This window comes from Stegostoma tigrinum, chromosome 17, assembly GCF_030684315.1.
Source record: "Stegostoma tigrinum isolate sSteTig4 chromosome 17, sSteTig4.hap1, whole genome shotgun sequence".
Classification (NCBI taxonomy): Eukaryota; Metazoa; Chordata; class Chondrichthyes; order Orectolobiformes; family Stegostomatidae; genus Stegostoma; species Stegostoma tigrinum.
Window position 1 is genome coordinate 45205786 of NC_081370.1, and position 13793 is coordinate 45219578.

General features: G+C 46.4%; 1 protein-coding gene across 4 annotated transcripts in view; it reads left to right on the forward strand.

The window, feature by feature from the left end:
- Window positions 1–13793, forward strand: part of caprin1b (cell cycle associated protein 1b) — a 129387-nt gene that overhangs the window by 58202 nt on the left and 57392 nt on the right. For all 4 annotated transcript variants that reach the window (XM_059652135.1, XM_048545233.2, XM_048545234.2 and 1 more), the window contains 4 exons: window positions 2105–2239; window positions 5387–5439; window positions 6016–6102; window positions 7355–7519. In XM_059652135.1, coding sequence (XP_059508118.1) covers window positions 2105–2239; window positions 5387–5439; window positions 6016–6102; window positions 7355–7519 — 440 coding nt within the window. The remainder of the gene's footprint in view (window positions 1–2104; window positions 2240–5386; window positions 5440–6015; window positions 6103–7354; window positions 7520–13793) is intronic.

Here is a 13793-nt window from a genome sequence, read left to right on the forward strand (position 1 = left end):
CCTTTTATGCATGCAGGGCCATTTCTGTGATTGCTGTGCCAAACTTCGCTGATGTCGTAAGCTCTCTGTCTTGCTTGGCAGAGTCTGCCATCAGCACTGGTGCCTTGTGTTTGACAAATGAACTGTATGCATGTCCAACCACTTTGAGTGGGTGTCCACAGTGACTAAGTACATTAAACCCATGAAAGGAGCTGCATAGTCAACCTGTAGCGGAACCCAGGGTTTATCTGGCCATTCCCATGAATGTGGGGCAGCTGCTCTCAGTAATTCTTGTCCATGTTGGCACTTTGGGCACTCACTTAACCCATGCCACTATGCCTGCATCCAATCCTGGCCAACAGACATAACTCTTGCCAATGTCTTCATTTTGTAGACCCTTGGATGACCTTGGAAGATATCAGCCAGTATCTGATACTGACCTTTGCTTAGGACAATCACTGTTGCTCCCCATAACACTACGCTGTCCTCTGTTGTGATCTGCTGTCTCTGGGTCCAAAAAGGATTCAGTTCTGGCTGTGACACCCCTTTGGTTTCCCCCATCACCACCAGCTGTTCAAGTTTTTTTTTGCCAGAACTGGATATTTCCGTCCAAAGTCCATTGTTGAATATGGTCTGAATTTATGGTTGGCACTGCATTGTCCCCTGCTATAACTGGTGCTACCATTCACAAAATGAACTTATTTGATTCCTTTGCTTCCATCCCTTTGATTTCTGCCTCTACTTTTGCCCGAAAGCAAGTGGCAGTTGGTTGGCCTTGCAGGATTGTGAATTACTTCCTGGCCCCTCGCACTAGGTGCCCCTGGTTTCCCCGGTTCTCAAATTGCCAAGTAAAACTGGTTGCGTCTCAGAATGCGAGGTCATCTGCAGTCATAGTATTGCTGTGGAAAGGTTTCAATATCTGGTGCCTCAGGGAAAGTTAGGTTCCAAATAACCCAAAATGCTGTGGGGTCCACAAGCTGTCAGAAGTATTGCTCATTGCTTTTCATTTGTCCCAGCATCACTTTTCTCTGGGAGGAGAAAAATGCATTCTCTCCAGATACTGGGCCCAGTGTTTGGCAGGGTCGAATCAAGCTTCCCAGTGATGGCATGATGATAGAAATGCTTACCTCAACTCAGAGACAACTGTTGCGAGTAAGTTTCTTCAGGAACGTGCTTTACTCTTGTGGTCACTGAAATAATTCCACAGAGGCCGGTATCCCATCACCAAGTCACTTTTATTTGGGAAGGTCCTTGGCACTCGTCTAGCTCCTTCAGAGCCAATTCTTGAGTGCCAGAGCCTCTCAGTTAGGGTTTGCCGATTGGACCCAATTACAGGGAACTTGTTTCGGAGATCAACCTGGCTGACTCCATTACAATTACTACAAACTTCGAGAATTCAAATGAAAGTGTTTTATCTAACCAACAGTGTGAAACTTAACCTTGGTTTCAAAGAGTCATGTTGACTCAATGTTAACTTTTTTCTTTTTCCATTGATGCTGCTGGATCCAGCTGAATTTCTTCAGCAATTTGCATTTTTATTTCAGTTCTCTTGCATCTGCAGTACTCCGATTTTAACTTGGATATTGTATGTCTTCCTAAGTTTTTCTTGCACAGTACTCACTGCATTCAAGTCACACTTCTATCAGTTGATTTCATTTCTCTAACTCTAGCCAATGACCGTGTATTACTGTCTGGAATAAACTGTTCCACATAATGGGTTGATACCAATTGCTGGAGCTCTGACCCTGTAATGTGCATAGTTAAGCTTTAAAGTAACACTTCGATGTGTGTATCTTGCTCTGTCCAACGCATTTTTCCAATGGAGTGCTTGGCTGACATTTCCGGAATTAAGCTTTAATTTTGAATTGTTGGAACCTTTTCCCTCATGGAGAGAGGTGTAGCTCAGGCTTTTTTCTTTGAAACTGAGACTGTCACTTCAATGTAAAAGACCACAGCAGGTTATTATTTGAGCTGATAGTTATTAGCTTTCACAGCATATATTAATACAGACTGACTAGTTGTGCTGGGATGAAGTCTATTACCCAAAGGTGTGCTGGGTAAATTGTGTCAGGATGGGATTTGTTGCGGAAAGGTGAAAAACTGAGGCAATTTCTGTATTTTTCAGACAAGAGCTTGAAGGCAATTGTCAGTAAACTCCTGCAGAGTGGCTACTTTGACAGCATTCATAATCATCAGAATGGTGTTTGTGAAGAAGAAGAACCATCCCCTGTACCAGTTGAAGAACAGCCTCCAGAACCAGGTATAAAACAAGTATGATCATTTCTTATTAAATAGGGTACTAAGTTTTAATGTGCGAGTTTGAATGTTACACTACACTTTGCGTTGCAAAGTAGCACAAAATATGTTCCAAAGTCGCTCACTAACCTAGTGCCACGGCTGGCTGATTTTCTTCCTTCAAAAACTTATTTAATCTATTGTTATGAATCATTTAGTCTTGTGCAGTTATTTTAATATAAGTACTTACTTCAGGCTATGGATTCAAATCCTGGATGACGCTACACTTCGTTGTCTCCCTCCCCACCCCTATTTAAATCATCACAGCCAATAGGTCATAACAATGCTGCACCTGCACTAATTGATGGAAGGGATCAAATGAAAAGATTTTAATCTGAGAGCATATGAGCATACAAAATTAGAGCAGAAATAGTCCATTCAGACCCTCTTTCGACTTTCCTTGTTCCATAAGATCATTGTTAATCTGTTTGCATTTCAAATAGCACGTTCCCATCCACCTTCCAATAAACTTAGTTTCTTGTTGGGCATGGGAATCAATCCTAATCTGCCTACCGGATCTTGAATGACCTGCCTCCATTACCTTCTGCAACAGAGATTTCCAACTTCGTGTAGTAAGCTGAGTGAAATAATTTTCCTCACCTCTACCTGAAAAGGGCAGTCGCCAGTTTTAGAACAATATCCCACTAGTCTGATGCATAAGGGAACACTTCTTTTCTACATCTGTAGATCCAGGACCACTTGGAATCTTTTACACTGCAGTCGGGTTATCCTTCTCTTGTAAAATCCAGTGGAAATGAGAACTGTAGATGCTGGAGAATCCGAGAAAGCAAAGTATGGAGCTGGATGAACACAGCAGGCCAAGCAGCATCTTAGCTTTTTGTGCTCCCAAAACACCACTTCTGGATGAACTATGCTTAATACCTGCACTTGACTCAATCTAGTCTTCTCACTGTTGGGGAAACCAAGCACAACTGAGTGGCGGCTTTGCAGAACACCTTTGTCTGTCCACAAAAAAGACCCTGAGCTTTCAGTTGCTTGCCACTTCACATCACCATGTTCTCCAGCCAACGTCTCTGCCTCAGGCTTGCTGCAGCCCTTCAGTGAAGCTCAATGCAAGCTGGAAGAACAGCACTTCATCTTCTGCTCGAAAACCCTTGCAGCCTTCTGGACTTAATATATTGAATTCAACAATTTTGTTCTTTCCCCATGCTTTCCCTCACCCCAACACACCAGTCCCTGTCATTACGTGGACTGCTACCACACAGTATGCTTTGCCAGTCAATCAACAGTTGTTTGTTTCCCCCAGACTTGGCTTTAACCTCCTTTGCCTGTCAATGTTTTTCTTTCCCTTTTGGACTCCATCTTCACCTATTGTGCCCAACCACCAGCACCAACACAGAGATGCGCACACACATGCGTACCCATATGCGCATACATGCATTTTCGCTATCTTCTGTATAAAAACCATCCATCTCCTCGCTGTCGTCAGTTCTGAAGAATGGTCATTGGACCTGAAACATTAACTCTGACTTTTCTCCCAGGTGCTGCCAGATCTGCTGAGTTGTTCAGTTACTTATGGTTTTCTTTTAGGTTTCTGGCACCTGCAGTTCTTGTGGTTTTGTTCTATTGTTTTATGTTCACGTCTTCATTTGATAAAGTATAATGTCTTGTCAACTGTCTTGATTGAGTTTTGTACCTGCATGCTAACCTTTTATGACCCGAGCATTAGAATCCTGCTTCTACACCTCAGAATTTCAGTTCTGTCCCATTTGAAATAGCAGTCAACTTTCTATTATTCTCGTTGAAGTGAGGAACTTAACTTCCCACATTATCGTTCATCTCCCAGATTTTGGCCCACTGCCTTAATATGTGTACAAACTCTTCAGTTTTATTTACAACATACTCTCCACCTTTGTTATCTACACAATTTAGCTCCCACACGTTATTCCTCTGATTAAAGTGATTGATATAAACTGGAAAAGTTGACACCCCTGCATAGACCCCTGCAGGACTCCATTCCTCACATCTGCCAATCTGGCGACCCTTTTGTGCATACTGTCTGCTTTCTACCAGTCAGACAATCTTCTGTCTGTGCTAACATGTTAGCCCGTACACCGAGGCTTTGTTTTCTGCGCTTTGTAACCTTGACTTTTACCGTATCAAACAATCCAAAAGTAACATTGACGGTGCAGCATTTCTTGCTAACTTTCACTCAACCACAGAAAAATTTCCCTTTTAAATGTCTAAAATTTCCATAGCACAGTTATACAAACCTTTACCCTTTAAGTGAATACTTAATTTTTCCAGAACCATTCTAAAACTATTCTTGACTTGATGTAACCTGCATCAGTTTCTCATTCCTAGCTGGATAATTTTCTCAACGCCAACCTGACTTTGACTATGAGGTTTACACATGAGATTCCTCCTCTTTAGCTGAAGCTAGGGATAATCTCAGAGCCTGATTGAAATTCCCATGAACTTGGTCTCTTCATTCTGAGTATGAGCTGGATGGTGAACCATGGCATTAGAAGTTGTTTCTGCTCCGAGTGCAGGTCTCGCAGTCTGCCACATTCTTGCTGACTTCAGTGGGTATCGGTGATATTTTAGGTAATTCAGTATGCTGTGAGTCTGTTCCCCTCTCAAAAGCCCCTCTCCATGTTAATCAGAATCAGATGGACCTTGCATTCAGTTAGAAACGTTGCTTAACTACTCTCTAGAAGACTAATTGCAATCTACCGTGCAATTAAATCTACAGTTTAAACGTCAACTGATTATGAGACGTGACAGCATTCATACCTCCATGTGAATCTTGGAGACTAACAATCTACCCATAGTCAATATGGAAGCAAGTTCCAGTATTGACAGTGGTGACCACCATGCACGTTACAGTGAGCCTCAGAACTTAGTCCCCATTGCCACAAGTCTCCCACCTTTCATTGACAGAATTTGTTGCAGGTTATGAACCTGGTTCATTCCACTGTTTTTTCCTTTTACGAGATCCAAAAACAAGACAATAGTATAAACTCTGCTTTTGTAACATGCAGTTTTAGGTTGCATTGATTCATTGTGTGCACTTCAGTGATTTTGTTCTTTTTCAGTGTGACTTTTTCTAAACTTTAAAATATGCATTATTTTAATGATTCATTTGCAGAACCTGAAACTGTTGAAGAATATGTGGAGCAAACTGATGTTGAAGCAAGAGAGGTGAGTGATAATTACTGTCTAAGTGAAGAGCAACTGTCGACTTTGGTACAGAATGTCTCGGTGTTTGCGTGTGCGAGCCACAAAAAATTAGTCTGCTAATACAGCCATTTCAAGACAGGAGTGCCTCCACATACAAAATTTCTAGTTTTGATTTTTCTTCTGATTTGGCACTAGTTTTAGTTTAGATCACATTTGTGACATGTAATTCCTCATTGAAACAAACGACAATGGATGTGTTTAAAAAAGAATGTTAAAGTGTTTTTAAAAAGTGCTGATTCACTGAAACAAAGTTAAACTGAATGTGGACCTTTAACATGAATGCCTAAGAATTGTTGCATAGAGTTCTTCATGTTAGAAGAAGGAAGCTCCTATTTTGTCCTTGAACAAATTAAATTTAGAAGTAAGATTTTCTCCTTTTGATAACCTTAAGACCCCAGGCAAAAAGCAAATTTATCGTATAATGAACTTGTGTTTTGTTTTCCTTGGGTGTAAAATTTTTCTGTTTATGCTAAATAATGTGGTGCTAGGAAGTATTGTCCCTCATGTCTTTTTTAAACAATTCAATTTGTTTTCCAGTTCGTGAATAGGCAGTTTATTGCAGAAACGCAGTTCAACAGTAGTCAGAAAGAGCAAGCTGATGAATGGAACACGGAAACTGTTGAGGTAACTAATTTTGCATTTAAATGATAGGCTGCTTTGGAGAAAAAAATGAGAAATTGGGGTTCTAATCCATTCGATTTCTTTTACAAGGCTGAATCTAACTGCAGCAATTTGCAAGTTTTTTTTATTGTGTAACATGGGTGAAGTGCAGTTTATGTTGGATTCACAGTTTGACTGCAGATTTCATAATAACTTTTTGTTCAGGTGTGTTTATGGAGTTTTGAAAAGGCTTTAAGTTAGTATTTACTTTTCTTTTCAAAAAAATTGCATGCTGTTGAAGGTTTTCGTTTTGCCCTCCATCAGGACAAAGGCAAGAATGTAAAATGGAAGAAGGATCGATACTGTGTAGGAAAGAAATAGCTACCTATATAGGTATAGATTTAATGTGAATTGGTTGGTGGGGGGTGGGTGGTTGTGGGTGCGGATTTAAAATTACCCTGAGGAGCAACTTCTTCTCAGAGGGTTGTTCAGTGTGTGAAATGAACTGATAGAGGAAGTGGTAGAGGCTACAGTTAGAACATTTGGGTACGTACTTGAATAGGAAAGGTTTAGAGGGATATGGGCCAAACATAGGCAAATGCGACAAGTTCGGTTCAGGATACCTGTTCGGCAAGGGTGCGTTGGACTGAAGGGTTGGTTTCTGTGCTGTATGACTTCATAAAAACGTGCAAGTGGATGGTGAGTGGCTGGTTGTTTTTCAGTTGAATGCTTTATCATCGGTGGAACATTTTTTCTTGAGTTTCGTCTTTGTTATGACTGAATAGCAGTCTGAAATAGCATATGTGGATTTTTAGGCCTTCCGTAACACAGGTATATTTAAATGGAAGATTGTACAATAGCTGCTGAGACCAGTTGATAGCACAAACTGTGTTTGAATTTGTAGATCTATGCATCTTTTCAGTAACTGCTGTACCAGGACTGTGCTTGAGACTATTTGGAATGACTGCTAATTTGACATCTGGGAAATCTTTGCTGTAAAGTTAGCTGGATACTCATGCATAATTCACATATGCTGCATCTAGGGTTTGAAGTATGCAAAACTTGTGCTAAAATATTAAAGTGGCTACATCTTGCAAATGATCACCGAAGAAATATGTTGAAAAATATAGATTCTCATTTTGACTTCGAATAATAAGTCAGGTTTTTTTTCTAGGACCTTGTAAAATTTTTGTTCGTGTTTTTCGTTCTGGGATTAGTTGCTACAGATGAAAGTAGAATGGCATAAATTCTTTGTTATGCACCTTCTGTTATGTAGGTTGTAAATTCACTGCAACAGCAGCCACAACAGCAACAGGTACAGCCACCTACAGTAACTGAAAACCATGCACTGAACACTGTTCCTCCCTCAGACCCTTTGGTGAGAAGGCAGAGGGTACAAGACCTTATGGCACAAATGCAGGGAACTTTCAACTTTATACAGGTAAACAACATTCTGTTGTGATTTATATCAACAAAGTGCTTAAAAGCAATGTTGAAAGTTTTCTATGTTTTTTAGGATGTAAACATCAACAGATAGCAGTGTGATACACAGCAAGCATTATTAAGGCTAATGCAAGCTTATGCATTATGAAGAAATTGGATTCATGGTTTGAGAGCTGCAGTCCAAGCTTTGGATGCCATGGTGTACCAAGAAGAAAAAGTTAGCTGTGAATTTAGTTCCTTGATGTTGACTCTGTCACAATCTTGGGTTAAATATTTGATATTTGCTCCTTGAAGGAAGAGGGTGCAACTATGTATGGGTCAGATTTGTGGATACACAGTGTAGCATGATTATGAGGAACTTGTAGGTGACTTCAAGGAGTCAGGGGCAGTTGAGTAAGCTGAACACATTATTGTGCTGCTAGGTGTCATTAAAATAGGGTGAGTGAAAAGGCCTGTTGCAGTGGTTCAGGCCAGTATGTTTGGCGGGGAGTGGAGGATTCAGACTTTTTTTTTATTCTGCAGCAAAGAGCCTGTCTCCCAGAGGTAATGTCTTAGGACTTCTCAAAGCTATAAAACAAATTTGGAGTGAGGGGCAATGGATCTAGTTTTGATCTATGCTGTAGGTAGGTTCCCAATTTTATATGTCTCAATTAAGTCACCTCTCAACCTTCTTCTCTCTAATGAAAACAGCCTCAAGTCCCTCAGTCTTTCCTCGTAAGACCGTCCCTCTATACGAGGCAACATCCTAGTAAATCTCCTCTGCACCCTTTCCAAAGCTAACGCTAAGAGAAAGATAGATTTGCTGAGTGTGTGTGAGCAATTAGTTGGAAAGCAATAAAGATTGTAATTTCTGGATTACTGTCTGAGATGTAAGAAAATTATCACTGGGTTGGGAAGATCAATGTTGTGGTTTCTGAACAGCAACTGCAATGTTGTATTCAGGAAGAAAAGATTAGAACTTGGAAAGTGTGCAGCGAAAATCGATGGTGATTTTTAATCAACATATAGATTTTGTTTGTTTGAATTGTGATGGCATGGTGGTTTTGTTTTTGAGTTGAGTTTTCTAAAGCAGCATGTTCTCAAGCCAACCAGAAAAACAAATACTGGATCTGCTCATTTGCAATGAGATAAGATTATTTCATGACCACATTGGAGTTGCTTCTCCACAACAGTGGTCATTTTTTGATTGAGTATCGCTATACATTTAATGGAGAGCAGAATGAACAACACAGAACATTACAGCACAGTACAGGGCCTTTGGCCCTCTATGTTGTGCCAACCTGTCATACCAGTCTAAAGCCCATCTAACCTACACTATTCCATGTACGTCCATATGCTTGTCCAATGATGACTTAAATGTACTTAAAGTTGCCAAATCTACGACTGTTACAGACAAAGCATTCCATTCTCTTACGACTCTCTGAGTAAAGAAACTACCTCCAACATCTGTCCTATATCTTTCACCCCTCAATTTAAAGCTATGCCTCCTCGTGCTCGCCGTCACTATCCTAGGAAAAAGGCTCTCCCTATCCACCCTATCTCACCCTATGATTATTTTATATGTTTCAATTAAGTCACCTCTCAACCTTCTTCTCTCGAACGAAAACAGCCTCAAGTCCCTCAGCCTTTCCTCGTAAGACCTTCCCTCCATACCAGGCAACATCCTAGTAAATCTCCTGTGCACCCTTTTCAAAGCTTCCACATCCTGAATGAATCTTAGGCTGGTGTTTTAACCTTGTATATCATCATATCAGACTTAAACATTGGTAGCGAGTATTGAGAAGATTTGTAGCTCAGGTTGAGTTTCTGGATGTGAGTTTGCTCGCTGAGCTGGAAGGTTAGTTTTCAGACGTTTCGTCACTTTTTTATTTGAAAAAATATACTTTATTCACAACATGGACAAAAAATAAAAAACATATATTTATACACTTACCCAGTCACGCAAGCTGCTCTGGGTTACCCAGGGGGTACATACACCAACTAAAGGAAAAAAATCAAAGAAGAAAAGAACAAAGCAAAGAAAATACCCCGGCAGTCGTCACCCCGCACAGTCCCCGTTGGCCCCCTGACCAGTTGGGGAAGGCGCCAGCTGGGCCCAGTTACCAGATAGGGCCCTTTTCTCCCCATTCTGGACGAGGGGTTTCATACGGTGGTCTTCCCCACCGCGCCTTGGCGGCGGCTGCCCCAAGCTTTAGCGCGTCCCTCAGTACGTAGTCCTGGACCTTGGAGTGCGCCAGTCTGCAACACTCGGTCGAGGTCAGTTCTTTCAGTTGGCAGACCAGCAAGTTGCGGGCAGACCGAAGAGCGTCTTTCACTGCATTGATGGTCCTCCACGCGCAGTTGATGTTGGTCTCGGTGTGCGTCCCGGGAAACAACCCATAGAGCACGGAATCCCGCGTCACGGAGCTGCTCGGAACGAACCTCGACAAATACTACCGCATCCCCCTCCAGACCTCCTGCGCATAGGCACACTCCAGAAGGAGGTAATCGACAGTCTCGTCCCCCCTGCAGCCGCCTCGAGGGCAGCGTGCGGTGGTGCAGAGATTCCAGGCATGCATAAAGGATCTCACTGGCAGAGCCCCTCTCACCGCCAGCCAAGCAATGTCCTTGTGCTTGTTTGAAAGTTCTGGCAATGAGGCATTCTGCAAAACGACTTTGGCAGTCTGCGTGGGGAACCACGCGACGGGATCTACCCTCTCCTTTTCCCGAAGGGTCTCGAGGATACTACGTGCTGACCACTGCCTGACAGCCTTGTGGTCAAAGGTGTTTCCTTTCAAAAATTTCTCCATGAAGGACAGGTGGTACAGGACGGTCCAACTACTCGGAGCGTTCCACGGCAACGAGGCCAGGCCCATTCTTCGCAACACCAGGGACAGGTAGAACCTCAGTAAGTAGTGACACTTGGTGTTTGCGTACTGAGGATCTATGCACAGCTTGATGCAGCCACACACAAAGGTAGCCGTCAGGGCGAGGGTGGCGTTCGGTACGCCCTTTCCCCCATTTTCCAGTTCTTTGTACATGGTGCCCCTGCGGATCCAGTCCATCCTCGACCCCCAAATGAAGTGGAAGATGACCCGGGTGACCGCAGCGGCACAGGTCCAGGGAATAGGTCAGGCCTGCGCCACATACAACAGTACTGAAAGCCCCTCGCACCTGACAACCAGGTTCTTACCCGCGATGGAGGGGGACCGGAACATCCACCTGCCCAGCTTCTGCTTCAGTTTGGTGATACGCTTCTCCCAAGTCTCAGTGCGCGCCCCAGGTCCACCGAACCAAACACCCAGCACCTTCAGGTAGTCTGTCCTGACGGTGAAAGGGATGAAGGAGCAGTCGTCCCAGTTCCCGAAGAACATGACCTCGCTCTTACCCCTATTGACTTTGGCACCCGAGGCCAGTTCAAACTGGCCACAGATGTCCAACAGCCTACTCACCGACCGACGATTGTTGCAGAAGACGGCGACATCGTCCATGTACAGGGAGGTCTTGACCTGAAGGCCTCCGTTGCCTGGGATAGTCACGCCCTTCAGGCTCACGTCCTTCTTGATGGATGCGGCGAAGGGCTCCACACAGCACACGATCAAGGCAGGAGAGAGTGGGCAGCCCTGCCTGACTCCAGATCTGATGGGAAAACTGTCCGATTCTCACCCGTTGATCGAGACTGCACTAACAATGTTGGTGTAGAGCAGCCGGATCCAATTGCGGATGCCCTCCCCGAACCCCAATTTGGAGATGACGTCCCTCACGTAAGCATGAGAGACCCTGTCGAAGGCCTTCTCCTGGTCCAGGCTGCCGATGCAGGTGTCCACCCGCCTGTCCTGCACGTAGGCGATCGTATCCCTGATGAGCGTGAGGCTCTCAGCGATCTTCCTGCCCGGCACAGCACAGGTTTGGTCATCGTGAATCACCGACTCCAGGACAGGCCTGACCCGGTTGGCTATGACCTTGGCCAGGATTTTGTAGTCCACGTTCAATAGTGAAATGGGATGCCAATTCTTAATTTCTTCCCTCTCCCCCTTCCTCTTGTAAATGAGGGTGATGATGCCCTTACTCATGGACTTGTACATTTCCCCTGCCTGAAGCGCACTGTTGTACACCTCCAGTAGGTCCTGGCCGACCAGGTCCCACAGAGCGGAATACAGCTCGACCGGTAAGCCGTCACTCCCGGGAGTCTTATTCCTCTGCAAGGACTTGAGGGCTCTGGTCAGCTCGTCCAGGGATATCAGCCGGTCCAGCCACTCCCTCGTGCTGTCGTCTAAGACCTCCGTGATAGACGACAGGAACGACTTGGAGGCCGTGCTGTCAGTGGGCTTCGTGTCGTACAGTCCGGCATAGAAGGATCTGCTGATCCTCAAAATGTCGGGCCGTGACGACGTCACCGAGCCGTCGTCCTCCTTCAGCCGGCTAAGCACAGAGCTCTCTTTGTGCTCCTTCTGAAAGAAGAAACGCGAGCACGTCTGGTCCTGCTCCACGGAGCAGACCCTGGACCAGAAGATTATCCAGGAGGCCTCCACGGCGAAGAGCGAGGCTTGCTGGTCCCTCACCTCGCGGAGGTCCTCCGTGACATCGCCCCCCCCATTCAACTGCAGAAGGAGCAGGTTCTGCACACTTTTCTGGAGTTGCGACAGCTTTCCCTGCCTCTCTCGCCTTCCGAACACCCTTGAGGACACACAGCCTCTTGATGTTCTCCTTCACGGTCTCCCACCAGTCGCCCGGAGACTCAAAGCGGGGTTTCACGGTTCTCCAACCGGCGTACTCCCTCTGAAGCTCCTCCACGTTCTCTGGGGTCAACAGAGTCATGTTGAGCTTCCACGTCCCAGTGCCAGCCGGCTGGTTGTCCTGTAAGTGACAGTCGGCCGGCAGGAGGCAGTGGTCAGAGAAGAACACCGCCTCGACGCCGGTGGACCTGACCAAGAACGCCCGTGACACAAACAGGAAGTCTATCCTTGAGCGAATAGATCCGTCTGGCCGCGACCAGGTGTACCTCCGCTGCGCTCCGTCTGCAGGGGTGCTGAAGACGTCGAGCAGCTTGGCGTCCTTCACCGTGCCCATCAGGAATCTGGACGTGACGTCCAGTTGACTCCCCCCACCCGCTGTCCCCACGCCGGATCTTCCGTCTGCTTCGATGATGCAGCTGAAGTGTCCGCCTAGGATGACCGGCCTGGACGTAGCCAGCAGGGGTGGAAGCCGCTGCAGGACGGCCAACCACTCACTCCGTACCCCTGGGGCGTACACGTTGATCAGCCTCGGGAGCGTTCCTGTAGGTGACATCAGCCACAAGGAGCCCCCCCACCCCCTCACCACCCCCTCACCACCACCACCTCCTGAACTTGAGAGATGGTGAAGTTGCGCCCCTGCAGCAGAATAGCCAGGCCCGAGGAGCGACAGTCTTGACCCCCCCCCCAACCAGATTGAAGGCCCACAGGTCCAGGCGCCGGACCATCTCCCGTACCTGCTGAGGTGCGGTATCCCGCACTCCTGCAGAAACAGGAGGTCTGCCTTGACGGTGGTCAGGTCGGCCAACATGGACACACATCTTGCGGTGGACTTGACGCTGTGCACGTTAATTCTCGCAACTCGTACCCCCATTGTGGGCAGTGACCGCAGTACCCTCCCCAAGTCCAAGGTCCAGCCCCTCCCGTGTGTCCCTTCATGCCCATTGCCCAGGCTAACTGCTGGACGCTCTCCGGGCTCAGGAAACCGTCCGTGCTGCCTTCCCGGTGGCATCCCCCCGTTGGGGGTACCGAGGCAGGAGAGTCCGGCTCTGGGTCAGGCTGGGGATGCGCTGTTTCCTCCTTCCCGCCTGGAAGTTCCGGGGGGCCCTCCAGGGCCCCAGCGGCACGTGACTGGGTGTCGGAGGGAGCCTCAGGACGCCTCCCGTCACCTGGAAGCATGGTGCTGCTTTCCTTCTCCCTTGAAATCTTTAGCTTCTGCTTCGGGCAGGCCCTCTCCGAATCTCCCTCGTCGGAGGAGCTCTTATAGCCCCCCTGTAGCTGCCTCTTCCCGCCTGATGGTTGTGGTTCCTGGGCCCGCCGACGCACCTTCCTCCTCGCTTTCCGGACCGTCGTCTACTCCCCTGGGTCGCCTGTCGCCGCCTGCATCGACTCCAGGTTGTCGGGGGGAGCTTAGCCTGCAGGAGCGCTTTGCTGGCCTCGGGCCCATCCTGCGGGGCTGGGCCCTCCTGCACGACCTGGTCCTCCTGCACATTAGTGGGGTCCTTGCAGGACCCTGGTGCCTTCCTCTCCTCTGGGGGGACTGGCCCCACATTGCCCCTG